This window comes from Babesia bigemina (genome assembly GCF_000981445.1).
Source record: "Babesia bigemina genome assembly Bbig001, chromosome : III".
Lineage (NCBI taxonomy): Eukaryota > Apicomplexa > Aconoidasida > Piroplasmida > Babesiidae > Babesia > Babesia bigemina.
The window spans coordinates 3,268,315-3,293,801 of NC_027218.1; the positions used below are offsets into that span (position 1 = coordinate 3,268,315).

Sequence of the window (25,487 nt, forward strand, 5' to 3'; positions counted from 1 at the left end):
CAAAAACAAATACAGTGCCTCGATGAATGAACTTTTGTGCTGCATTTTGCATTGATCGCTTTCTAAGTGTCAAAAATTCTAAGTATTGGTATAACGTATTGGCCTCATTGATATGTTGTTCCGGTTCGAGACGTGACGGAAAATTCTTCGGCGACTAGCCAAACAGCTGCTGCTCCAGTTGTAGACATAACGCTATACAAAAAATTATTACGGCTTGTTTATGCTTCCTGGTGTCTGCTATATCGGTTGCTGTGCTTTAAATGCCATGTTTTGTGAAAACGGTTCTATGATTGAATGACAGTGACGTCAACGCAATTAATTACAATTTACAGTTTTCCAGTTATGAACCTGATACTGGCGCTTTGCGCAATATGGTTGCATTGTATTACGCGTTGTAATGCACTGCGTTGTGACTTTGCAGATCCAGATGGGTTACTTACGGACAATGCTATCTCTAGATGCCACGTGAACATCGAATACTTTGGCTCTGCAACTGTAATCTGTCCACGTAAAGTCGATGGCACCGAGTATGTCTTGCATCCTCGACCGAATTCGTATGAAAAATCCGACCTCAACACTTACGTGGGTCATGATGGTGGATTTCGTTCCGTTAATCTTAACAAAGTAATCGTGACAGATACCCCAGCTGAATTTGCATCAGTGGTATTGGATCAGTCGCAAACAACCATACATATAAATTTGTCAGTCGTCGGACTCTTTCACATGAATGAGCGCCGTCTGATGTTCATCTGTGGACCTCGAGATTTGGATTTTACTAATGCATTGCAACGTCAACTTGATCGCCTCAACCGCGCCATCCATATGGAAGAAATACCTTGGGAGCCAACAACAGCGTTGACTGAGGAGATAAAGAAAGTAGGAGGTGGATTGGGAGTCTTTTTCCTATACAGAGGGAACGCGCATCTGCCACTGCAGGGTTGTGGGAGCCGTCCTTCTCCACTATTTGCAGCCCATCATGAGGCTACTGCAGATGACACCAGTGAAGTAACTTCATGTGTGGTGGATCCCATGACGGAGTCACGTATCGGATTTCTTTGCGAGGGCCGTCTTGAACCTGAGGATTGTATGAAATGCCTTATTGACCCAAACGGCGAAAACGTAATACCTCCTACGCCGCACTTGTATATGGAATTCGATCACAATAGACCTTGGGTAGTGGCCAAATATTTCAAAGGATTTGACCTGCCGCCATTCGGTGGAGAATGCAGATGCATCGATCCCGAGACAGGTGACGTAAAGGCAAAGATAGAGATACGTACTAAAACAGATTACGTTTGTGACATTGCCAGCATGATATTCCGCAATCGGGTGCGACCCATCAGTGGACATTGGTGTTCGGTGGTACTTCATCCAGGCAGCACATTGACCATAAGGTTTCCCGCACAGGCTGTGGATACGGGGCCCTCCGACAATAATTCATCAGCTAGTCTAGTCTTTAAGAGGGCTCCCAAGTATTTATTCAAGACCGACATCTCGCCGAAAGACCTGAACATGCTGCGGCAACTTAATACGATATACGAAATTGATGTTTACGACGAAATCTTGCACCACAAAGTTATTGCCGGCGACGCTCTCGAGTTAGATGTATCCCAAATATTACGGGGTGAAATGAAGCTGACGTATCATCCGGGCAAGCCCCTCGCATTAATAGCTGGCACAAACTCGTTCTTTTTCCACTGGATACTGAAGGCTATAAATAAGTATACATTTAAAAGCATAACTGCCGCTGTGAACATCTCGTTTGCGTTTACGCATAATTACAGGATTTTAGGGTGCGAAAGTGGTGCAGAAAGCGTATTCGACCCTGACATCAGCAGGACGCATTGTTCGACCAAATCCATGGGAAATGGAATAGGTAATGTTTACGAGTGTACTTTCCCCATTGAGTGGGGCAATTTGAACACTGGAATTCACTGCCAACCAGATGGGGAATTGTTACCCAATAACTGTGAGTCCACAGGATACGACCTGTACTCAAACAGCATTATTCTATCACCTGAACCTGTACGTCATGTGACACCTTACCCTATTCCAGGTTTTCAGGTCTTCGACATTCAATTGAACGACGATACCCCTATCAGTTATGCCTGCGTATGTGTCGACCAATTTGGATACGAAACCTCTAGACTTATTCTAGAGCGAAACAAAGAGTACTATCATACCTATCATGTCTTCCGCCAAGAGGATGCCTTTACTTTCCCCCCTTACGTGCTGATCCCCTGGAGCGATGCGGACTTATCGAGTGACGGGCTTTCTGTACCTAAATCGCCTATGATTCGAAACATATCGCCGGAAACAGTTATACTACATGTGGGGACAAGTCTGTTCATGCATTGTTATCCCGGGGAGCAGAATGTTGGAAATAATGAAAGGATAACAACTACATGGCTTCCCAGAAGGTTTGAATTGTTTTATTACAGCATTAACGATACGCTTCACGGATATGAGCTTACACGTAACAAATACGAAAATTCAATATCTACCACTCCAGGTGCCTTGGATTTTACATATTTGACTATTGGCGGAACCACTGTGTATCAAACAATGGTGCTCACATCTCATAGAAGTGCCATTATTATATCTAAGCACACGACTCACAAGCAATTTGTGCCCATTACATTTGTATGCGGCAAGACGCCCGAAACATCGGACTTGTCCGTCACTGACGATGTGACCACCACAAAAGATTATCCGCGTTCTGGTTCGGATGTAATGGAATTGTCAAAAGGATATACGTGGAACGTAGTTAAAATTTACATCGAAACCACAGACCCGTATATGCAGGGCTGCGGTGTTACGTCCTCATCCGATAAGTTGTTCAAGCCTGAAACACACAAATTATACGACGACAATGGACAGGAAATCGGCTGCATGATTGACCTTCAATTCGCACGCAAAGCGGCTTTCTACTGCCCAGTACCGTACGTCCTAGAACCATCCTATTGCTTCGACGAAGTGTTAGTGGATGGAATAATCAAAAACATAAGCGAGATTAGTCAGTCGTTAGTAGCATCTCGAACTAATCATTTTGTCACACTGAAGTTCGATAACAAACTCGTAGGAGCTGGCGAAACGCTGCGCCAGACGCCGCCGTTGGAGTGTCGCTGCGTCACCATCAAGGGGGTCATTTTATCCACCATCCAGATCGAGAACTACTACGCCAAGTAATTGGTAACTATGGCGTGATAACTTGTTTGGCAATTAGCCACTTTAATTGTCATAGTGCATGTTGGTCGTTATGTTGGTTTGTGTCTCCAGTGGCATCATAGGTTTTTGTTGAAATTACTGTAGTTGCAAATCCAATAGCACTTTTTAGTCTTTATAACTTCTGTGTAAAACATAATGGCTGGTTACTAGATTGAAATGAAAATACGTCTCACTTCTTCGTTATACAGTTTCTCCTGTACAAACCGGGAAGGTGGGCTGCTACCATTTCCATGTATGGTCACAGATCCCAAAACAGACAACGCGCTTATTACGTAGCAATGAGTAATACCTGGTGCTTAGCGATGAACGACACTTATTTCACCGATGTTGGTGAGCGACCACCACTAGACACCTTGCCGTATCGAACAATGGGTTGCGAAACAGACGCCTACTGCCTTAACTCATCGTCATGTGCTCACGGTAGACTATATAAGCTGCTATGTAATGTTGCAGTAAGTCACATTGGTAAATGCAAACCGCAACTGTATAGGTGTTACCCAACTCAGTGACAGCCCACAGATTGATGGGATGGGCAACAACAAAATCTCGAAATTTTTATATTGAGATGTTAATTCGTAACACGATGGTAAACATGTTGCGAAGTGGCGAGTCGCCGAAGCAGGTGAACAGCTTTCGGGAAATCTCAGTTCAACAGGGGGTTCGACACCATCACGGTTGGGATTTGCAACTCATTGTAACATTGAGTGATACGGTATTAACAACAAAACGTTATGTGAGACGCTATGCATAGTATTGTCATCATTTCTAATTTGAGAAAACAAAATAGCCTGCTGAAGTGAGACGCCGTTTTTTGGTAGCATAACATGCGTGCCGGATGACAGGTGGGGCCAATAATCCAGCAGCATCGCAATCATTTTAATGATCCATCATGAAGGCAGCATGAGCAGTGATTAAAACAGCGCGTCCATTATTTAGGGGTCTAAGAACCTCCAATACATTTGCTCAGGCATATGTGAGGCAAGGTAAGCAATCTACATATACCCCCTATGGGACTGGTATCTCTGTACTGCATGACACGCGGCTGTCGTATGGCTGCCGGCAGACGGGGGTCGGTAGCTTGGCCCTGCGAAAACAGGTTGGCGGTTACAGCGGTAAGCATACGTGTTCATGTGAGTTGGTGAGTGCTGCTTGAGTGATTGATATGTTCGCAGGTTGAGGGGACTGGGCGCGGCAGTGGTACGTGTTGTAGTTGGTGAGTGCTGCTTAGGTGATTGATATGTCTGCAGGTTGAGGGGAGTGGGCGCGGCAGTGGTACGTGTTGCAGTTGGTGAGTGCTTGCTAGGTGATTGATATGTTCGCAGGTTGAGGGGACTGGGAGCGGGGGGAAGATGGTGACGGGGGAGAGGTATCTTGACAACCAGTGTAATACTAATTGTAATATCGCTACTTGTAGTTGCTGCCCCTGGTGTTGTGACAAATGTAATAGTAGAAGCAAGTGCAGTATATGTTCTGAGATAAATACACCGCTCAGAGAGCGAAAGGTATGCCGTCCTTCGGGATGTGGTGCTGGAGATTATACATGTACCAGCGAGGCTTGTGAATGTAACTGTTGTGAACAGAAACGCTCTACCTCCCGTGCTCAGCACCGGGTCTCCGGTCAACAGTCTACTACCGATTCTTCCCCCATCCCTTACATCATCGTCCCCGTCGCCCTCATCATCGTCGTCATCTGCGTCATGATATACTTCCGCATCCGGCCGTTCCACAGGGTGCGGTATCTACTGCGCAGCTGATCGCAATAACCCAACTGGCAACTGACATCTAATGCTGTAGACAAAGTAACGATTGCGTTGGTGAGCAAGCACATGAGCAGTAAAGGAACTACTTCCCCCCAAGCCATCGCCGCCGCCATCGTTGCCATCATCTTCGCCATCATCCTGCTCGACCTGTGCATCTTCCGCTTCCCGGTGGGCCGCAACATCCGCGATTTCCTCGTACGCAAGATACCCTTCTGCATCGCGTTCTACAGCTGATCTCAGCAATTTGTTAACGCAAACATCGTAATCCAAATTCCACCGATCACCTAACTGCCAACTGACATCTAATGTTGTAGACAGTAATGATTGCGTTGATGATCAATCGTAGGAGCGATGATATAACTACTTCCCCCCCCCCTCAAGCCCCGAAACCATCGCCGCCGTCATCGTTGCCATCATCGTCGCCATCATCCTGCTCGACCTGTGCATCTTCCGCTTTCCGGTGGGCCGCAACATCCGCGATTTCCTCGTACGCAAGATACCCTTCTGCATCGCGTTTTACAGCTGATCTCAGCAATTTGCTAGCGCAAACATCGTAATCCATATTCCACAGATACCCTAACTGGCAACTGACATCTAATATGCTAGACAATATAATGATCGCGTTGATGATAAATCACATGAGCAGTGAGGTGACCAAGCACTTGACCAGAGTGATGACCTAAACGTCAACCTTAATTTCGTCAATGCGTTGTCACGTTGGATACTTGTGAGAGGTGGCTACGTCATCTCACTGTGAAGCTGAGTAATTGGCCACCTAAGTAGTCAGCTTCTGAGTGCCATGCTAAATGAATAATTGTGTAATTGCAGCGTTACTATTTGAGATGCCAGCAATAGGATCCACCGAGTTGTGACGTGATGGCCAATGGATGGCGAGGTTGTGACATTGATGGTAACAGTGCAAATGAGAAACACGATAACTAAGTAATGTGGTTCACTTAGGCACTTATCATGATACCAATGCAACAGCAGTCTTAAGCAGTCGCAACGTCGGATTTTCTGTGATGGATAGAGTTGGCTGCCCAGCTGGCACCGGTTTACCTGCATGACATGGCCAGGATACCTTTCACATGCCTTGATTGGGTACTACTTCAGTTGTGATAGCTGCATAGTAGTGATATAACCGGCGGTGCGTTAGATGGCGGCCATCTGGTTGCTACCGTAGCGCCGGTGGATGACGGTCAGTGTGCTAGGCTGATGTACGTGGTTCATGGTTTTGTAGGTTGAGGGGAGGATGTCAGAGGCATGTAAGTGTGACCATGGCTGTGCACCAGGTGATTGTAAATGCTGTATTTTGTGTTGTGAAGGATGTAGTGGTGACGATGACGGGTGTGAACAATGTTTGGCGGGTATACGTGGGTCCATGATGAGTTTGCCATGTAGGCCTGAATACTGTCAGAAAGCATGTAAAATAAAAAATGGCCGTTGTGAGTGTGGTTGTTGTGATGGCGAAAATATAGACCATGTAGTCATCGTCTCGCTGCCCATCATCGTCTTCATCCTCTTCCTCCTCGCCGTATGCATTATGAGCTTCTTTCGCATTCGGCCGTTCCACAAGGTCCGCGATTTCTGCACCGGCAGAATGAATAGTTTCCATCGCAATCATTAATAAACTCGAAGATGTGAATTATCGCACATGGTTCACAGTATTGTAGATAAACAGAACAATGCATGTCTAATGACGTTTAATCAAATGTTTCATAATGGTACATCGCCCGCTATTACGCTGTATTGTCACGGATGGCATGGTTATATGGCATCAAATGATCATTGACAACATAAACGGTATCGACCGGGGTAATCTTTTGTACGCACTCGTCGGCCGCTTCCACACTATTCACCTATGCTCGCACAGAATATCGTCCCTCCACCTGCGATATGATCTCGGCCGTTATGTTAGTCATCACCGTAACCATGCCCAAACCCACCACCTTGATGTTGACCTTTACGTGGACGACGCCACTGCCTAATTCACCCAGCCCACCTGACAGCAAACACTTACCACAGCACGTAACGTCCACCAAAATGTCCGTCTTAACCGCTCCATCAACATCCACAATCCTTGTTGACAACGCCCCTCTCCCACCTTGCTCCACCGTTTCACTCCAGCAAGGCTGCCTTGGCTTGTCGCCTTCCCTCCTCTGGTGAGTGGTGTGTCTATAGGATTCTTGTGATGGTTCATGGATTTATGATGATGGTTTAGGTGTGTCATTGTTTTAATATGATGCGTATTGTTGTCACTCTACGTCTTACTTCATAACCCTTTCACTCAGCACACTTAGTTGTCTGCCGTGCTGCATTAAGAGGTGTCACCCTGGAGGTGTGATCACTCCAGTGTTTCCCAGTTCACATAGTCCTGGAGGCTAGACGTGGTGTTTTGTTAGAGTGGGTTAGTGGGTGTTTGAAGTGGAAGAGATGGCGAGTGGCAAGGGTCCTGAATTCAAGACTCTTAAAGAGTGTTTGGAATTCTTGGAGTGGTTGTATACTAACAAACAAGGACAACCACTGCAAAGCAGCATTGCCAATCGACTGTATAGGCTTATTAAAGATAGATATATCGGTGTTAATCAAGGTAACATTGAAAAAGCGCTCTCCACTTTCCTTAGCAGAGTATCTAACTTTCATAAAAAATTGTGCAAAAATGCTCGCGGTCATTATCTTGGAAATAAAAGCCCTAAAGATGTACTCTACGCTCTACTAGAATCTATTCCCAAATTACTCTCCGCGATATACTTTTTGCGGTACAAAGTTGACGCTAATTTCAAGGCGCTTGGTGGAGGAGGGTGGACAGAAAACCAGGTTGGTTATGGTAAACGTATGAGAAGTCCAATTGATGCATATATTACTGCAAAAGCCAACGAAAGAAAATACGGTGTCATTTCCGGTGGATTTGATGAGATCGAGTTGAAAATGGGTCATCAGAGTGGCTATTCGCAGGGTTCCAATATGGTAAATGACCTTAGAATGATTTTGGACAAACATTTCAGCGGCTACAATTATTTTCTCGATGTGTTCGCTACATCGGTTTTTGGTAAGCATGGCTCCGATATGTCTAACGTCGCGAACGCTCTTCGTTTGGTGCAAGACTTTTGTGGGATTTTTGAAAAAGTGACAGGTGAGGAAGATTTCAAAAATAACTTACAAGCTAGGTATCATTGCATTTCTTGGCAAGACTTACAACAACATTGCAGCAAACTAAAAAAGTCCCTTGAAAAAATTTTTAAGGGAAACCGATTTTCTTTCACCGGGTATGCGCGGGAACCTCAAGTCCTTTCCACGGAAAACATCGCCAAGAAAATGGCTAAGTGGTTTAAAAACCATTTGGGGGGAGTTATAGAAAAATTGAATGATATTCAGGCTTTCGACACCAAAAGGCTTCCGTTAAATAGCAGATTATTTCGGAACACTGCTGTACTGCCTCCCAAATATCCTGAAGCCTTTACGGCATATTTCACCAAGAACTTTATTCCCTACGGATTCACATTCTATCATAACCAGTATAAAGTGGAGAGCACGCCGTATCAGGTTTTGTTTGACAATTGGAATGGTGCCATCCATGAGCTCAAAAACACAAGTGACGGCTTGGATGAGCTTCTTAAAATATTGAACGGCAAACAGTGTGCAAGTAGACAAAAGGTTAAGAAAACTGAGAAGAAACCTATGACTAAGCCCGACGCTGAGCTCGAGAGTGATACGGGGCACGAGAATAAGCCTAAACCTGACGCTGAGACTGGGACCGAGCCTGAGACTGAACCTGAGCTTGAAGATGATAATGAGCTTGAGGATGATCTTGACTCTGAAATTGATTCTGATGAAGAATTAATGAATCAGCCGTCCGATGAAGAGGATGCATCCATAAACGAATCTGAAGCCACCAAAACCGAGGCCGCCAAGCCCGTGGTCACCAAAAATGAAGCAACTCCGAACCAGGGCAAGAAAGCGGAGGGAGCACAGAACCAGGGCAAGAAAGCGGAGGGAGCACAGAACCAAGGCAAGAAAGCTGAGGGAGCACAGAACCAAGGCAAGAAAGCTGAGGGAGCACAGAACCAAGGCAAGAAAGCTGAGGGAACGACAAATCAACCGGGTGGTCAAAGTGACGGAAATGGTTCAAGTGCAGGCACTCCTTCACCTGGTGACCCTGTTCCCAGTAGTGGTCAGGATCTGGGTGGTCAGGGGTCTGCTTCTGGGCGTGCTCAACAAAGTAGTCAGGAGCCTCATACCGGTACAGGTGACAGTACTCCAATAGGCGGTGTAAATAATAGAGAGGGCCCAGTTAGTAAGGATAAGTCGGATGAGGATGTGAAACGTGAACAGCGTGTTAGGCAGTATTCAGAAAGACAGGAGCAGAGAAGAAAGCAAGCAGAACAAAAGATGGCAGCCATGTTACAAAGAGTTACGGATGAAAAGAAACAGAACGAAGAGGTAATACGTAAACATCAGGAGGCCGATATGGAGCGTCAACGTCAATGGCAGCAGTTACAAGGCTCTGACGTACCGCTTCTTACCGGTATCCTGATTGAAGAACCTCCTGATTTGGTATTGGACGGAGAGATCGTAAAAAATGACAATGATGCGAGGCTGCAAGACCAGATGAATTTATTGGAGTATAATAATGGAAGTTACGAAAATTCGCTTCGTGTAGAAACACAACGAGAGATAGATGAGCTGAGGCGAATAATGACAAGATCAGAACAGCTTAGAGAAGCTGCAGAACACGAATGGAAAAGTGAACAGCAGATTCTAAGCAGCTATGTGACTGGTAAAGCCATAAAGAACGATAATGGCATATCGGCTGGTGAGTTTACTTCTTTATTTCCCGATATTGGTGTTCCTAGGGTCTACACGATAAAGAGGCCCAAGGCTCCGAATACATCTCAGCAGTTACATCAGCCTCCGGCGCATACATCGCCACCCATGTCAAAGCATGGGTACCAAACAGGGGTTGGCGTAAACCATAAGTTGTCACCTATTTCCTATATTCATCCCTCACCTATCACTGCGAATTCAGATGATATAGCAATGCCAGGGATTGCGGGGGTGTCGATTACCGACACTTCACTTTCCTCAACCATAATCGATGATCTCCCTATATCTTCGCAAAACGACCCATCGTTCCAAACAATGGTGGGTTTAAAAGGGAATATCATTCCGAATCCTAAACGACGTGCTTCATTGCCACCGCTTCCATCCTTGAAACCTCCTGATCAGGTATCGAACACTCCATCTAAACTGACCGTCAACATTCCTGTTGACGGTCAGATGATTGGGAAAATGTTGAATGTTGCCGGTGTTGCAATTAAAACTCCTTCATCTCAACTTATTGGAGATAGTAATTTGGCCACGTCTGCCATACAGGAACCCAAAGGCCAACCTATCATCCACACTATATTGGAAAATCTTGCACCACCCTACCAGACAATGCGTTTAACAGGGAAGGATGTCGCAGACCCAAACATAAAAGATTCCCGCTTTCCTGACATCCCAAACTTAATATCAGTTAGACCTGCAGTATCGCATTCCTCCAATCCTACACAAGACGAAAGGGACTTAAATGTTCCACATGTATCCGGCAATGCGATTGAATTTCCTCCAGATACTTTAGCAGCCGGCAATACACCAGCAGTGTTAGCAGACTCGGACGCATCCGTTGTAGAACCCATGGAAACTTACAATCCAGCTGAAGTACCGGACTTGGAGTCCAAAACATTGCCTGAAACCGTCGCATTTGATGATCACATCATGGGGAATATGACAAGTTTCACCGGTACCGTTTTGACAGAGCCATCAAAGATGAAGCGTAAGAATATGGTTTCACTCCCCTCGCCACTAATGCCATATATAAGTGGCACTACGGTCAAAGAAAACTATATAGACTCGCCCATATCACCGCATTCCGTAGAATATTTACATCCAGCGAGACCGCCACCCATAGATGTAGAGATCGTTCGCCCTCCTGCACATCAAACAAATTCTAATAAACTACATACAAGTACCGTTACACCGAAATCTCGTGATCTGCGCTTCCAATTGCCGGAGATAATTCCATTGTATCGCGGTTCTCAATCGTCACAAAATTCAAAAATTCCCGATGTAGAGCTGATACCCGTACCTCCGCCTGATGATAAACTTCAAATCAGCGTGCAGCCAAAACGGGAGAACGTGGATTTGACAGAGCAAGATATATACGGAGTTGACTTGTCTGAAACGTTTGACGTCGACGTCCGCAAACCTGCGCCGCCTGCCATCATCGTTCCTGATATACCCAGTCAGTATAGCCGTGCTTTGTTTGCTCCTGATTTACGCGTTGAAATAACTAAACCTTCAGAACCATTTCAGGCTACAGTGATGGACATGGACCCTTTCATGGACGGCAGCAACGTCGAAGTATCACAACCAACTGGCAAACAGAATTCGGATCCGACGGCAGCTGATGTATATGGAAAGGAACAATACGACGTTGATCTCCAGATCCACGTCCCCGACCGTACAATCCAAGACGATTCTTATGACGTAAACATAGATGAGCCTCCCCCCCTCCAAGAACTTCAACCCCTGAACCCAATAGACCCAGCCACCACCGCCATCTCTCTCAGCATAGACCCACTCGATCCTCCGGAGTCTCTCCCAAACAGGTACGTGGATCCATATACGCACGATGCGCAATCTGTCAGTATGTGCACTGCCCCGTGGATGACTCAGGCAGAAACGGGAGACTCCACCGACATCCCCGAGACTGAGCTGTTCCCTTCGCGGGCCCCTCGCACTGTCCGGGATATGCTTCAGTGGCTGGCAGGGCTTAGGAACGAACAGCATCATAACACGCTGGAAAAGTGCATTGCCAAGGCATTTAGTGGCCCGCATAGTGACCCTTCACAGCTTGCACTATCCATCAACCACACCAACATCAGGCCCAAAGATGTCTTCGACATACTCCAGCTTACCGCCATGTTTACAGGCTCAGTGCTCAATTCAATCGCACCTAAGTGGAAAGCAAATGTGTCATCTAGAACTGTGAAGCCCAAGTTGTCCAATCAATCCGATGAGCCTGATTGTTGCGCCCTCCTCTGCCAGCTGCTTGACTACGTCTACGCCTGCCACCACCAGTTGCAGTTCCTGAAGGCGCAGTGTAAGCGGGAGAAGTCACATGGTGGTTGGCAAAATTATAATTATGGAAATGCTGTTTCCCCCTCTGACTCTCCCCTCCAGGCGTTCCTGACTGAAGGCTGGGACTCTGCCTTCGATACTCACCTCTTCGACCCCTGCAACCTGTGCCACAAGAGCCGCGTCAGGATGGGATTCAAAAAGGAGGATTTGGCTAAGACATCGCAACAAGGCAACACCCTTGCCACCATCCTCACTCCCAGCTGCGGCGGCAGTGACCCCTTGCTGACCTTGTGCTCCTACCTCAACTGCCTCACCAGAAGGACGCCGCGCACCACCGGGGAGCTTGTCTCGTACTTCCACAATTTTGGCCATTCGATTTATAACTAATCTTCAAAGTTGGCCGTGCTCGGCGTCACCATCACAAAGCGACATGATTAACTGTCTAATTCATTACATGGCGAAGTTGATGCGTTAGGATGTTCGTTGGTTGGGATGTGGAGATCTAGATTACTAATAAAATGCGCCAACGTTCCCATCGTTTTACCAATCAGCGACGCTGGGTGGATTGCCATACACCTCTAGAGCTGACGATTGCCATTTAAGGTGAGGTTGTGAGTCATCTATTAGGCCGACTAATGCCACATCAGTAATTTTGTACCTAGATTTGCGATCTATAGAGGCGTGTATATAAGTGAGATAATGGGCTGTGCTTTCACATGAACGTGATAAACACGGGAAGCCGCAGGCTCTGTAATATACTACCCACAACCGCAGGTAACTCTTCCAACTTTGATGCGTCTTTGCAAATAAACTACCGCTTATAGTTCTAATATATTCTATTTTCATTTGAAGGATGGACACCCAATGGCATGCGTTGTGGATACTGCATGCCACATCAAAGTTACGAATCTGGCTGCTGTGGGCACCTGTGTCGTCGCAACATCGCCGTTTGTCTAATTGCTGTAGAGCACACTTTGGATGTTCCCCTTGGTCTTCTAGGTGTTAGGTGTTGAAAGCACCTCTGTTTATCGTAGATTAAGAGAGCTGTTTAAGCGTACGACACATAAATAGATCGGACATTTCACATACCTATACCAATCGCCTATTTTGACGGATCTTCCCAAAATGGTATACAATTCTTTGACTGATATCCCTCGTAACCTCAAGGAGGGCATTGACTGGTTGATCGCCCTGAAGGGAACTGATGGTGAAAAGAACTTGGCGGCCATGGGTGCCGCAGTCTACAATTTTCTAGCACCGTGTCTTCCTGAACGTGTTGCAGAAGAAGTTGTGGGTGACGCCGCAAAGGGTGTCTTAAACAACCCTGTAGGCAACCCCGCTGACTCCAAGCCATTTCTAGCTCTCGAGCATATAAAGCTTATTTCCATGGGGTACATGTGGCAAAAGGAGCTTAGGGAATTGTGGCCCGCGAACGTGATGCTAAAGTTATTCATCAAGTTTATCGATAAGAAACCCAGCGAGCTCGCTAACACCATAAAAGACAATCCTGAAACGGTCACCGAGAAATTAGGTAAAATTGTGAATGGTTGCGAGAAGTTCGTCAGTGATATAAAGCACCCTGAGCAGTACAAATCTGCTTACGGCAAAAACGCGACGTGGGTTAAATCATGTTCACAAAACCCAGAAGACTGCGCGGCGGTTTTCGTGGGGATTGCTCCGATGCTATACGTAGGCCTAGAATCCTTGCGCGATGCGAGCCAAGATGCAAAAAAAGCCGAGCCTAGTGAGGCAGGAGAGAATTTTAGAAAGGTACTGAAAGCGGTAGGTCTCAAGGATCGAGGATCTAGCAATGATAGTTCGGATCTAGACGAAGCGCAGAACCGTTTGGGAGAGGTATTGCAGGCCATGGGTTACGAGCAGCGTAGAATCCGCGATAGTATGCGTGGTTCGTATGTCCTCCAATCTTTAAGCGTTTTAGATCATGATCTATTGAACAGCCTTTACGACATCTCTGGATTTGATGTTACTATTGAGTGGGGATTGCGAAAGTCTAAAAGCAAATCGACAACAAACGTTTCTGCCTATTGGCCCGCATTATAGCCACCATGCGAATTTTGAATAAGCATTTCAAATGAATGAAATGTCGCTATATTCTGATTTTTGCGTGCAATCTTCATCCACAACACAGCATCCGTCATGACCAAAAACGTACTCATTGGTGTATAGTGAGTCGCATTCAGCAGGCAATTTTGTGGCATGCCTTTCAGCGTCATACGCAGCAGTGTCAGTCTATTCGATAGATACGGAGTGGATATCCGCAATTTACACCACAGCGCTAGTAGTAAGCCCTGGGTAAACTCGTAAATATGCCTATGCCAACTGCCTCCATGTAGAGCACCATATAATCTAAAAAACGACAAACAATACATCAATCGTATTTACAAAGTCTTATTTTGTCATAGCGTTGTTACAAAGGATAACTGCAGTTTGTGTTATGTTTCGGTGCCTAAGTACATCACAAAGTGCGAATCCCCATTATTTTTGACGTTTAGAGCTACATTGGGATATAAGAAGAATGCATCACCCAGTCCTGTAGGCACCTGTTCTTCGGCGGAAGCAGTCGCCACCTCGTCTTTACCTTTCTCTGCTAATCCATAACTCACGTTAACTTCATCATTGGTCTCCACTATTATACACAAAAACGGCCGCGTTCCGTTGTTAAATGAGTGGGAAACATGAGTCTTGGGCGGTACCTCGAATAACCAGACGGCAAATTTGCAAAGCGGATGCAGAGGACGGTAGATCGTGACATAGGGTGATGTCTTTTCCGGAGTCACTGTATTGACATGCTGTGGAAACGCATCGCCTCTTCGTACCTCAACCTCCACGAGCTCCATGACAGCTTTGGTGTCAGTAGCCTTGGAGGTAAGCCCGCAACGGATCACGTTGTCGCTGTTGTTCATCAGTTCCAAGCAGTTCCCACTTATGTAGCTGTGGAGAACGTTTGGAGGTATGAAAAACGCTTCACCACGCTGTATTTCTACACAGTTCAGAACGAAAGCAAAGGAAACGCAAATGTCCTTGCCATATTGGTCGTTTAGTGTGATCATGACCTGCTCTGATATGTCATGATCCGTCCTTTCCTTCACCAATTTCACGAGTTCCTCGATGACATTAATTTCACCTTGCTCTAGAAGCAAACGCCGGCACAACTTCGCATAGATGGCACCGACTTCCGCTGGTTTCGCTTGTCTCATACATTCCAAAACATCAGTCCCTATCATGCTCGCAAATGGCGGGTAGCGCTCCGCGTACCGTATAATTTCGCTCAGTGGCCTCAATCCGCACATGGCCCGGAATGTGCTGAGAGCCACACTCATTTCAGGCTTTGCCTGGCAATCCACAATGCTCGGATGCTTCTGCGCAAACATTTTCAATGCCGTGTCTGGGTCCGGGTGTATTTGCAGGCTCAGCGGCTTTGCGATGGAGAGAACTTTCAGCAGTATGGGGACTCCATTGTTTTCTTGCCCAAACAGCTGCATTCCCATGCGTTTGTATACGGCAGATAGCCTTTCTCCTTGCCCGTTGCTTGGCGTGAATCCTTGTGTGACTCCTTTGGTAGATGAGGTGGATGGTGAACCGGTACTTCCATGCTCAGGCCCATCCGTGGCCTCTTGTACACGACTAGCGCATGGAACACGTGTCTTAAGGTCGATTACGATGCAAGGAGCGGAGTCATGATCGCCAACCCACAGCTCGGCGTAGGGTGTGTTGCCGGCTTCGTCTGCCGGCGGTGTGGAAGGAAGCCCTGCGACGTGGGAGTATAGGCGGTACACCAACGATGACCGTGCCGGAGCTCCCCAATCATAGTTGCGGACAACCGGCTTTATCCGGTAGATACATTGCGATGAGTGTTCCATGGTCCGTTAAATTCCTTGCCGCGCCGGCTGTCGCGTCACGTGCCCGGGTATCGGCAAAATGATGAATGCACAACAACCCGATCGCGAAATACACGAGATTATAAAAATACGGCCCTTGGTAGCACCGCAATAGCGTGGCTTTACGCGTCCTTCGCACCAGCGGGATGTTGGCCTCAGACACGAACCGTGGTGGGCATTGGCACTATTATTTTGCCGCCTTCCAGATAAAAAATTATTATTGACGTCGATTGTGCGGATATGTGACCGGTACCACGTTAGGTTGAACGACTCTTGGATGGCGCTTACCTCGTGACCGTCGCTGGTTGTCTCGGCCGTGTGTACAATGGACGCGAACAAGGCGGTTTTGCCGTCGGCATCGTCTGCAGCCGGCGCTGCGTCTGCGGCGTCAAAGATGCCTCGCTACACCTATTATCTGTCCAACTATCAGTACCTGGCTCCTTCGGTGAATCACACGTTTTCTGCGGATGACGACAAGAGCCACAGCCTTTCCCCGAAATTCGGCACTGATGCCACGTGCGACGATGCTTCTTCGACCTTCGGTGATCCCCAGCCTTCTTACGTCGGACCTGCGCTGCTGTCTAGCCATACCCAGGCCACCGCCCACGTTGGCGTCGTTACCAGTGGAAGGTCAATGGCTTCCGAGAGTAACTACGGGATGGGCGAGATCTCTCCACGTTTCGGCAGGTCTGAAGGTACAAGCTCGTCGTCTGATCGCCGGATTGGGAGCAAGGTTGGCTCCGTTGACGCGGAAGATGAACTCGGCTGCGCCAGCGTTGCTGATGAGTACAGCGGCGACTTCTCCGAGGCGTCCGCGCGTATGGAGGAACAGCGCAACCTTAATACCGGTTTGTACATGGGCCACCCACTAGCTGCGAAGATGGAGCGCTGGATGGCAAAGTACGCGTGCGGCAACATGGAGGAGTTTCGTCGGAGGCAGAAGGAGCACATGCGCACCCTTTGGCGCGGCACCAACCGTGGCGAATCGTTAGACGAATTTCCCATTCGTTGTGTGTTCCCCTGGGGCGAGACTGCGTCGGAGGGAAACTTCGATCCGCTGTACATCAAGGTAGGGGACGTGCTTGTGCGTCGTTATTATGTATCTGAAATTTTGGGCAACACGGCGTTTTCTGTGGTTCTGCGCGCCCGGGACGACCGCGATGGTGGAGAGGTGTGCTTGAAGATAAGCATGCCAGACACGGTGAACCAAGCCATCGATGAGATCAACCTGCTGAAGATCCTCAACACCACCAACCCTAAAGAATCGCGGGCGATAGTGCAACTAAAAGATTATTTCTACTACAAGGGGTGCGTGTTTTTGATCCTTGAGATTCTGGGACCAAATCTGTACGAATCCTCACGGGAGTTGTACAGGAGGTGCAAGGGTCCTATGTGTATGCCCGGCGAGCGGCCCCCTAGGATGGTCCCCGCTGAGAAGGCAGGGTGGTCGTTGAGTACCATCCGCAAGGTCACCGTGGACATTCTTAGGTCGTTAAAGTACATGCACAGTTTGGGTATCATCAACTGTGATCTGAAGCCGGAGAACATCGTGCTGAACAACGGTTTGGAGTCGCCTATCGTGAAGCTGATCGACTTCGGCTCTAGCTGCTACATTCAAGAGCGCCTGAACAATTACGTGCAGAGCCGCTCATACCGCGCGCCTGAGGTGATTCTGGGCCTCCCCTACGACACGCAGATCGACCTTTGGAGTTTGGGGTGCGTGCTGTGCGAGATGTACATGCAGCGCATCTTGTTCCCCAGCGACAACAACGCAACGTTGATGGCGTCGATGATAAGTCTCCTGGGTGTGCCGCCGGTTTACCTCCTGGAACACAAGATGAACAGCACATTCATGGTGCTGCCGAACGGCAACGTAGCGGACTTGGGCGTGAGCTCCGACATCCTCAAAGGCCAGCAAAAGGCGATGCACTCCGATTATCAGTCGTCGTTGCAGTGCAACATCTCCGTGAGCAACTCCTCTCGCGGCTCGGCTGTTGGAGCGCAGCTGGGTAGCAAGGCCGACATCAACATGCATGCCGACTACGACTCCATGATTGACCTGAACGAAAGCAACGACTCCAACGGATCCCCGGAGTACACGAACATAACGCCGCGGAAGTACTCCATAATGCAGGAAGCGGTGGTGTCGCGGCGCAGCGGCGTTGCCCGTCTGCACCGGGTGAATAAGGGCATAAAACTAGACTTTGGGCACGGCCGATCCAAGGCGAAGTGCGTGCGTATTATCGAGCCTTCTAGGTGTTCAATCGATGAGATGCTCAGCACATCAACTTCACCCGCGCTGGAAGCCTTCGGCGACTTCATCAAGGGGCTGTTGCAGTACGATCCGCTGGAGCGTCTGACAGCTTCCACCGCGCTTTCGCACAGGTTTATAACCCAATTGCAGTAACTAGCGTCTAATGCCTGTTTATGTGCTTGTTTGACCACCGTCGCGTTGGAAGGCGTCGCGGTACACACTGCGTCGGCCGTCCCCGGTTAGTCCCATTGCCTAGAATGTGACCGACTTTTCGATGGACAACCACCAGGCCACTGTCTACTTGCCTGCCGAAGACTATCGCAGGGTTTGCGCGGGTGACGACAGCCGCCTGCTGGTAGGCTGGCACATCCCCGTTCTTCGGTCGACGGTGGCCATCTCCTCCTACCCATCGTGCCAGGTATTTGCCAGTAGCATGTGATCATATTGCATTTTCAGGAACGCTCCTTGCGCTGCGCGTTGCAGGAGCTGGCGGAGCTGCCGACGCTTCGCCACGAATTTTGTAGACACGGTAATTTGCGTATCCTGGACATATCCCTGACACGCGAACATGGCGGCATTTGTATGCAAAGGTGAGCCTATATCTGTTCTGTATGATGTGTGCCAGTTCGGACGGCAATCGCGAGCCTGTTCAAGTGGTCAAGTATGCCGTGGAGGACTTCGGCGTGGTGTCGTTCGCCGAGCTGCTCACCATCTGTGCCGCTAGGCAGGAACGTATAGATGCGCATGATGGTGGACTGCCGCGCCAGATGAGGCTGAGCAGCTACTTGATCACCGGATGTGCGCTGTTGGAATACCTGGATACCCAGATGCATGCCAGGATTGCCGAGTCCGATGTGCCCAAGGGCTCCGGCGATCTGGCCGCATTCCCACCAGCCCACAGAAAACGGCATACTCGATGTGAAATCGCAGTGAACGTTGTCTGCCAGTGGATGGTTCAGCTCGTGCTTTACATGTCCCTGTGCGCGCAGTGGGTGCTCTCCGCAGCATCCGTGGTCCGCTGCAAGCCCCTGCACAGAACCCTCAATCAGCTGACTATAGTGTCGGTGATATCGAAGCGCCTCACTCAGATGCAACAGTGGCAGGAGCGCTACCGTGAGCTCTACCTGCAGGACGGTATGTGTCGCTATGGCGTATGGCAATGCTTTCAGACATCGTCGACTACCTCGACGCCCGACACAGCCTGCGCCAGAGCGCCTGGTCAGTCGTCACCGATGTGCTAGTGGGTGTTTTGCAAGTCCTGTTTTTCCGGAGAACCGTGGTGTACGCAGTGAACTATGTGCGTGCCGCGCTTCGGGAGGTGTACGTATCGACTTTCAAGTACGTTTTTCCGGCGCGTAGTTTCCGCACAAATGCACAGGTATACGTCGTACCACTTCGCCATGCGCATCGGCAAATACTGCAAACTAAACAATGAAGTTGCCGTCTTCGTGTCCAGGCTGCTCCTCAGCGTGCTCGTGGTGTGGCGCATAATCAAGCCGAGAATCCAGGCTCACTTCACCGTGCTCTCGAACATCTTCCAGTACTCCGCGTTGTTTGGCGTGACCTGCCACACCGCGGTGCTGGTGGACATCCTGACGATCGAGACGATGCACGTGGCGTATGCGCACTGCATCATGCTGTACCTCACCAAGTGGATGCAACGCTATCTGTACTCGCTGCTGCAGCTTTTCAAGTGGGTCTGTGCTATAAACGGATCATTGCGTGCAGGGGCAAGAAGTGGAACGTGCTGAAGCAATCGCTGGACTCTAACAACTACACGCGTGAGCAGCTGTTCCTGGGCACGGTGATATTCACGCTGCTTCTCCTGATTTACCCTACGATTTGGGTGTTCTATTGTGTGACGCTGCTGGTATATCTGCCAGTTTTCGTGGCGCGTGCGTTCATGAGGAGCGTCATCGAGGTGATGACCAAGTTCCCGTGGTACTTCCTCGCATACAACGCGCTTTTCCCGAGGCGCTACAAGGAGGGTGTATACTTCGTGGCGCACAATCACGACACTGAAGGTAGCAGCCACGCTGCGGCGGATGGCGCAGACTCGGATGCAGGACTGGATGGAGAGGGTCTGCAAGTTGCTCGGCCGGGGCTTCTGCTGGAGATGCGGTGCACGCCCTTTTCACCCCGCACCGTAGTCCAGCCCATGCTAAAGACGCTGAAATCGTGCTGCGGCAGCCTGAACTTTTGGAAATCGTCTTGATGCAGAAGGCGGCTCTTACAAGCGTCGCCTTCCGTGTGTGGCAACACGCCGCGGTCGGATGCTTCTGCGCGGCCGCAGCAGCACACATCCGACCTTCCACAGCTTAAATTGTAGTTTCATACCGAAATGTTGCGCATTCCGTATGCGGACGATCTGCACTGCCACCTTCGGCAAGGTGAGCTCATGTCGCTGGTGACGCGGCGTATAAGACAGGGCGGCTGGTGAGTCACGTTTGCGACAAATTCACGTTTCTAAGCGACCGCGTGCTGGTAATGCCGAACACCACGCCGCCGGTGACCACCTGCGCGCAGGCGGGGTCGTACCGGCAGCAGCTGCTCGCAATCGAGCCCCGCGTGGACTACCTCATGACGCTCTACCTGACGCACGACCTGTCGGCCGACGACCTGCGTATGAACGCGCGTCTGAACAACGTCCAGGGGGTAAGGTGGAATCCAGTGGCATAAATCCACTTCAGGTGAAATGCTACCCCGTGGGCACCACCACCAACTCGCAGCACGGTTTCCGGGTAGGCGTGCTTCCCAGCGCCACACACTGCGCAGTCGCTGGAAGAGTTCTACCCCATCTTCTCCGTGATGGAGGAGCTCGGGCTCTCGCTGCACGTGCACGGCGAGCAGCCGGGATCCAGCCCACTGTCCGCCGAGGCGGAGTTCATCCCTCACGTCGAGCATGTACGTTCAGTGGCTTATACCGAAATAATAGGCAAACGTGAAACATTGAGATGCGTTACATGCATTTTCAGGTGGCACGCTCCTTCCCTAGGCTGAAGGTTGTGGCTGAGCATGTGTCCACCAAGGCGAGCCTTGATGCCGTGTCCCGTGTACCCAACCTCGCCGCCAGCGTGACTCCGCACCATCTGTTCCTGACTACGGACGACGTGCTGTCCGAGCTGGATGGAGTGACGCTGGATAACATCGCATCGCACATAAAAAATCCGCACCTCTACTGCAAACCGCTGGCCAAAAGCGCCGCCGACAGGGACGCCCTCCTACAGGTCAGTAGTTATTCTAAGTTACATGGTTCCAGTGAGGTGGCCGAGTGCCCGTGCGCTCCGTAAAAGTCTTGTTGAGGCTGCGCCCGCCATTATACGCGGCGAATTGCGCTCAAGCTTCCGCAAACGTGATTGTTGAATGCCTACACCGCAACTAGATGGCAGTTTTGTATGCGTGCGCAGGCAGTCAAGTCGAGGAGCGCCAAGATATTCCTAGGTTCGGACTCCGCGCCGCATACTCTGTGAGTAACTTCATCGACCCCCGATTGCACTCGTACGCAGCGCTGCCAAGTCGTCCGCGAACCCGCCCGCGGGCATTTACACGCAACCCTTCCTCATGAACGTGGGTGGAGTCACGGCACTCTTACTTTTGTGCAGTATGTCGCCACAATCTTCAAGCAGCTGGATCGCCTGGATTTTCTCGAGGCCTTCGCGTGCCGCAACGGCGCTGCGTTCCTTGGTTTGCCCCAGAAAGAGCTGAACTGCTTTGAGCTCGGCGATGACACCTTCACGGTACCCCCTACCGTGGACGATATTTTGGTGCCCTTCTTGTCGGGCCACGAATTGCTAAAGATAAAATCCTAGTCATTAGTTCCTCATGATAAAGGTCTGCGATACATCCAAGTTCTCACCTCCCCTGAGCATGTTGATGTATTCGTAGAAGGCAAACACCGAAGTGTCATCCGTGAAGTCCTGCACGTAGTAGAAGGTTGACGCGAGGTGCGAGGCGAACATGGACCGCATGTAGCGTTCGGGCAGCCTCTTCATGATCTCCTCGATGGACAGCAGCTTTTGCAGCGACAGCGGGATCGCCCTGGCAAGGACGGACTTGACCAGCGTGAGGTCGGCCCACAGCGAGTTGGCGTCCATGATGTCCTTCTTCAGCCGGATGATCTTGCTCGACAGGATATCCGTGAGGTCGCACCTAGGCTTGCCAGTGCGTAGCCCCTCGTTCCACAGGGCGTGGAATTCCATGCGTGCGTTGCGTTTGATGATGTCCAGAATCTCATTAATGTAGTTCTTCCTGAACTCCGGGCACTCCCCGCCCTTCTTCACGGTCATGGTCTCATCGAAGGTAACGTCGTCAAGCACTAACGCAGCCAGCACCTCGAAACTGCTGCTGGTGACACCTCCCTTGTTGGTGGACGCGTCCTTGAAGAGGATGACGCCCTTGCTCTCCAGGATACGACGAGCGTCCTGAGTGATGAACACGTTGGCACCCTCCACGACGAACTTGTATATGCACTTGCCCTTCTCGTCAAATAAGCTGTTAACGTTGAAGGGGGTGATGGATGACGGCCGGCCTCCGCAGGGGTTGAACAGGTCACACGAGCACCCTCCGAGGTGGAACTCATCCCTGAATTTGTAACCCCGCTTCACGTTCCTTCCATCTGGAAGCACGATATCCACGGCCTCCTCGGCCACCTTGAAGCCCCTTTTAGAAAGCAGGTCAGAGTTGTAGAGCATGCAGCAGGTGTTCTCTCCCTTGAGCCTCAACGAAGCCAGCCTTCGCAGCTCGTTGACGTCAAGCCCCTCCGGATCGTACAGCACACCGCTGCGGTCGACGATTGCCAAGGTTTTAGTCTTGGAGCACAGCAGCGCGTTGCTTCCCAGGTCACCGTCGGGACCACCAGTGAGGAACCTGGTCACATCCTCCTCCTTCACGTTGCACTTGTCCAACAGCTCGTGGATGTACGCCTCGATACTGGCGGTGGTCATGCCGAACACGTCGTGAGGAATGCCTCCCATCCCAGGTTCCTTACCGGTAGTGAAGGACCTCCAGAACTGGAACCCACGGAGCCTAGCGTGGTTGGCCGCCCAGTCCATAAGACGTCCTGTTCCGGTGTGCTCGTCGGGGCCAAGGAAGTAGATTTCCTCCTTCTTCAGCCTGTCCACCATTTGCTCGTTGGGCATCATAACGTCGATGAGTCCGTCGACGTAGCACATGAAGCTGCTCCTGGTGTACACGGCTGCCATCTCCTTGCTTGCCGCCTTGTCGAGCAAGATCACACCCTTGCTTCCACCCTCCGGTATGTCCTTGTTTTTCAGACTCTGCGTGTACGACAGGTTGTAAGCCTCGTCGAAGACCTGAAGCTTGTTCCTAGTGAAGGCTTCCTGCGAGAACGATTGCACAACCCTAATTCCTCCACGCGAGATCTCGCTGAACCTGATGTGGAACCCCCTGAAGTAAGGTCCCAATATCATGACGATTCCGTAAGGGCTTTGCGGGTAGTCGTTCTTCGAGAGGAACGAGGGGTCGAACCTGAAGCTGAGGCTAAGCTTCTCCTGCATGAAGAAGTTGGTGCGCAGAGTGCAGGCGTTGAAGGTGAGGAAGAACGACAGTATTTTGGCGTGTTCCTGGTCATCCAAGGTTTTGATCATCTCCCTCAACCTCGGTGTCTCCGGGTCATCGTTGGTGCCACTTGGGTTCAGCGCGGGGTCGTGCAACTTGCGGAAGTTCTGGTACAGCATCTTCAGGATACCCTCATTGGCCCGCACCGCGTCGAATATTTGGTGAGGCAGGTACGGCGGGATCATAAGCTTCGAACGGATGTCGTACAGTTCCGAGGGCGTTATCTGCTCCCTCGTCATGAGCCTTTCGATGAGTGAGATGTGCGGTCCCACGCTGCCACTGAAGTGCTCGATGAAGATCGAGGCGCAGAAAGCGTATGCCATCTCAGCCACATCCAAGAGCCGCTCGTTGAGTATGGACAGGTAGTGCGTGTGCGGCATAACCCCGCACAGCCTGATCGCCGTCACGATGGCATGCGCCCTGTCCTCCAAGGTCATGTCGGGGTTAGCGATCTCCGTGGATGGCAGCGTCGTGATGAACGCAGTGATGATGCAGACGTTGTTCGACAAGGGGTCGATGTACTTGGACTTCGAGTAGCAGCCATAGTAGGTAATGCAGTCGCCAACCCTGGAGTAGAAGTCGCTCTGGATGTGCTCACGCTTGAAGGCTACGTCAATACGGTACGTGTTGAATTGCCTCGGTTCAGCTGATATTGCAATACCCAAACCCGTGTCTGACTCCACCAGTTGCTTGTTGAGCTTGCAGAAAATATCCTCAGTGATGGTGTTCTTTTTGTTCTTGTAGAAGTCCCTGTCCAACAGTTTGCTAAGCCTCAACTCGCCCGGTTCAGGGTCCGTGACTGCGAAATTTGGCAGTTGCAAGAAGTATATCCGCAGCCTTTCGAACAGATTGTCCGGGTCATCGAAGATGGAGTTGGTCGACCTGAAGCACTGCATCCTCCATATGGGTTTAGTCATGTCACCGAAGTTCAAATAACGCTTCTCGACGCTGCGCTCGACCGCGTAACTCTGGTATATCTTCTGGTTGAGCAGTGACGCCCTGGTGATGATGAACACGCGGCCATCGTGTACCTGCTCGATGAGCGGGAAGTAGTCGGATCCTGAGTTTTCGTGCAGGATTTTGGCCGTCAGGACCGACACCATGTTGTTGGCGATCATCTTCGAGTTGGAAGTGCTGAAGTAGTACTCGTTGAGCCCCAGACGGTTGTAGTACTGGTCCATGGTCTGGTTGATCATGTCGTCACTAAAGGTCTTCAACTGCTTCACAATCTCGTAAACCTCCTTGAACTGGTTCGCGTATCGATCGCTGAGCGGCGCATCGTTTCGCTCGTCGCTCTCCGGCACTCGTGAGAGGCCATCATCGTGCAGGTAGTTGTCGAGCGTATCGTCAATCGTCATGGTTGTCGTTGGCGTGTTAATGCCGATTGACCGCCCGGTTACATATAAGGTGTGCTAACGCATTTCACGTCAGCCGATAAAATTACGGCGCCCGTAATGAGAACTAGTTCAGAGTGCTGGCGTTCGCGTCTGCGGCGCCGGCCATCCGCCACTGTCTCTTCGCCCCCATTGTTGTCCCTAGCTACACATTAAGGCAATTATGCGGCAGCACTACCGCACATATATTTACCAGAGCCGCTTTGTCAGCGCCGGTAGTTTTATATACGTAGAAGGTCGACTAATGAGTCTT

General features: G+C 49.9%; 11 protein-coding genes across 11 annotated transcripts; 8 read left to right on the top strand and 3 right to left on the bottom strand.

Annotated features, from left to right (window-relative positions):
- Nucleotides 1-220: 220 nt before the first annotated feature.
- Nucleotides 221-3,189, top strand: BBBOND_0313340 (hypothetical protein; the record flags this gene model as incomplete). The annotated part of the gene is made up of 3 exons (XM_012914164.1): nt 221-230; nt 422-2,025; nt 2,065-3,189. 3 exons carry the CDS (start codon nt 221-223, stop codon nt 3,187-3,189), a joined length of 2,739 nt encoding a protein of 912 aa, XP_012769618.1.
- Nucleotides 3,190-4,235: 1,046 nt separating this feature from the next.
- Nucleotides 4,236-4,982, top strand: BBBOND_0313350 (hypothetical protein; the record flags this gene model as incomplete). Its single annotated transcript, XM_012914165.1, has 4 exons — nt 4,236-4,340; nt 4,401-4,441; nt 4,476-4,500; nt 4,551-4,982. 4 exons carry the CDS (start codon nt 4,236-4,238, stop codon nt 4,980-4,982), a joined length of 603 nt encoding a protein of 200 aa, XP_012769619.1.
- A 382-nt stretch (nt 4,983-5,364) lies between these two features.
- On the bottom strand, nt 5,365-5,550 carry BBBOND_0313360 (hypothetical protein; the record flags this gene model as incomplete). Its single annotated transcript, XM_012914166.1, has 1 exon — nt 5,365-5,550. One exon carries the CDS (start codon nt 5,548-5,550, stop codon nt 5,365-5,367), a length of 186 nt encoding a protein of 61 aa, XP_012769620.1.
- Nucleotides 5,551-6,372: 822 nt separating this feature from the next.
- On the top strand, nt 6,373-6,615 carry BBBOND_0313370 (hypothetical protein; the record flags this gene model as incomplete). The annotated part of the gene is made up of 1 exon (XM_012914167.1): nt 6,373-6,615. One exon carries the CDS (start codon nt 6,373-6,375, stop codon nt 6,613-6,615), a length of 243 nt encoding a protein of 80 aa, XP_012769621.1.
- An 806-nt stretch (nt 6,616-7,421) lies between these two features.
- Nucleotides 7,422-12,497, top strand: BBBOND_0313380 (Ribosome-binding protein 1; the record flags this gene model as incomplete). Its single annotated transcript, XM_012914168.1, has 1 exon — nt 7,422-12,497. The coding sequence occupies one exon, from the start codon at nt 7,422-7,424 to the stop codon at nt 12,495-12,497; it is 5,076 nt and encodes a 1,691-aa protein (XP_012769622.1).
- A 738-nt stretch (nt 12,498-13,235) lies between these two features.
- BBBOND_0313390 (hypothetical protein) lies at nt 13,236-14,171 on the top strand (the record flags this gene model as incomplete). Its single annotated transcript, XM_012914169.1, has 1 exon — nt 13,236-14,171. One exon carries the CDS (start codon nt 13,236-13,238, stop codon nt 14,169-14,171), a length of 936 nt encoding a protein of 311 aa, XP_012769623.1.
- Nucleotides 14,172-14,563: 392 nt separating this feature from the next.
- On the bottom strand, nt 14,564-15,991 carry BBBOND_0313400 (phosphomannose isomerase type I family protein, putative; the record flags this gene model as incomplete). The annotated part of the gene is made up of 1 exon (XM_012914170.1): nt 14,564-15,991. One exon carries the CDS (start codon nt 15,989-15,991, stop codon nt 14,564-14,566), a length of 1,428 nt encoding a protein of 475 aa, XP_012769624.1.
- A 343-nt stretch (nt 15,992-16,334) lies between these two features.
- Nucleotides 16,335-18,416, top strand: BBBOND_0313410 (protein kinase domain containing protein, putative; the record flags this gene model as incomplete). Its single annotated transcript, XM_012914171.1, has 1 exon — nt 16,335-18,416. One exon carries the CDS (start codon nt 16,335-16,337, stop codon nt 18,414-18,416), a length of 2,082 nt encoding a protein of 693 aa, XP_012769625.1.
- Nucleotides 18,417-18,537: 121 nt separating this feature from the next.
- BBBOND_0313420 (PHOSPHATIDYLINOSITOL N-ACETYLGLUCOSAMINYLTRANSFERASE SUBUNIT Q, putative) lies at nt 18,538-20,478 on the top strand (the record flags this gene model as incomplete). Its single annotated transcript, XM_012914172.1, has 6 exons — nt 18,538-18,681; nt 18,720-18,853; nt 18,889-19,397; nt 19,433-19,601; nt 19,642-19,956; nt 19,992-20,478. 6 exons carry the CDS (start codon nt 18,538-18,540, stop codon nt 20,476-20,478), a joined length of 1,758 nt encoding a protein of 585 aa, XP_012769626.1.
- Nucleotides 20,479-20,604: 126 nt separating this feature from the next.
- Nucleotides 20,605-22,072, top strand: BBBOND_0313430 (dihydroorotase, putative; the record flags this gene model as incomplete). The annotated part of the gene is made up of 8 exons (XM_012914173.1): nt 20,605-20,699; nt 20,735-20,918; nt 20,954-21,004; nt 21,039-21,167; nt 21,239-21,490; nt 21,671-21,729; nt 21,770-21,830; nt 21,866-22,072. 8 exons carry the CDS (start codon nt 20,605-20,607, stop codon nt 22,070-22,072), a joined length of 1,038 nt encoding a protein of 345 aa, XP_012769627.1.
- Nucleotides 22,073-22,075: 3 nt separating this feature from the next.
- Nucleotides 22,076-25,198, bottom strand: BBBOND_0313440 (Glutamate/Leucine/Phenylalanine/Valine dehydrogenase family protein, putative; the record flags this gene model as incomplete). Its single annotated transcript, XM_012914174.1, has 1 exon — nt 22,076-25,198. One exon carries the CDS (start codon nt 25,196-25,198, stop codon nt 22,076-22,078), a length of 3,123 nt encoding a protein of 1,040 aa, XP_012769628.1.
- Between the last annotated feature and the right edge of the window lie 289 nt (nt 25,199-25,487).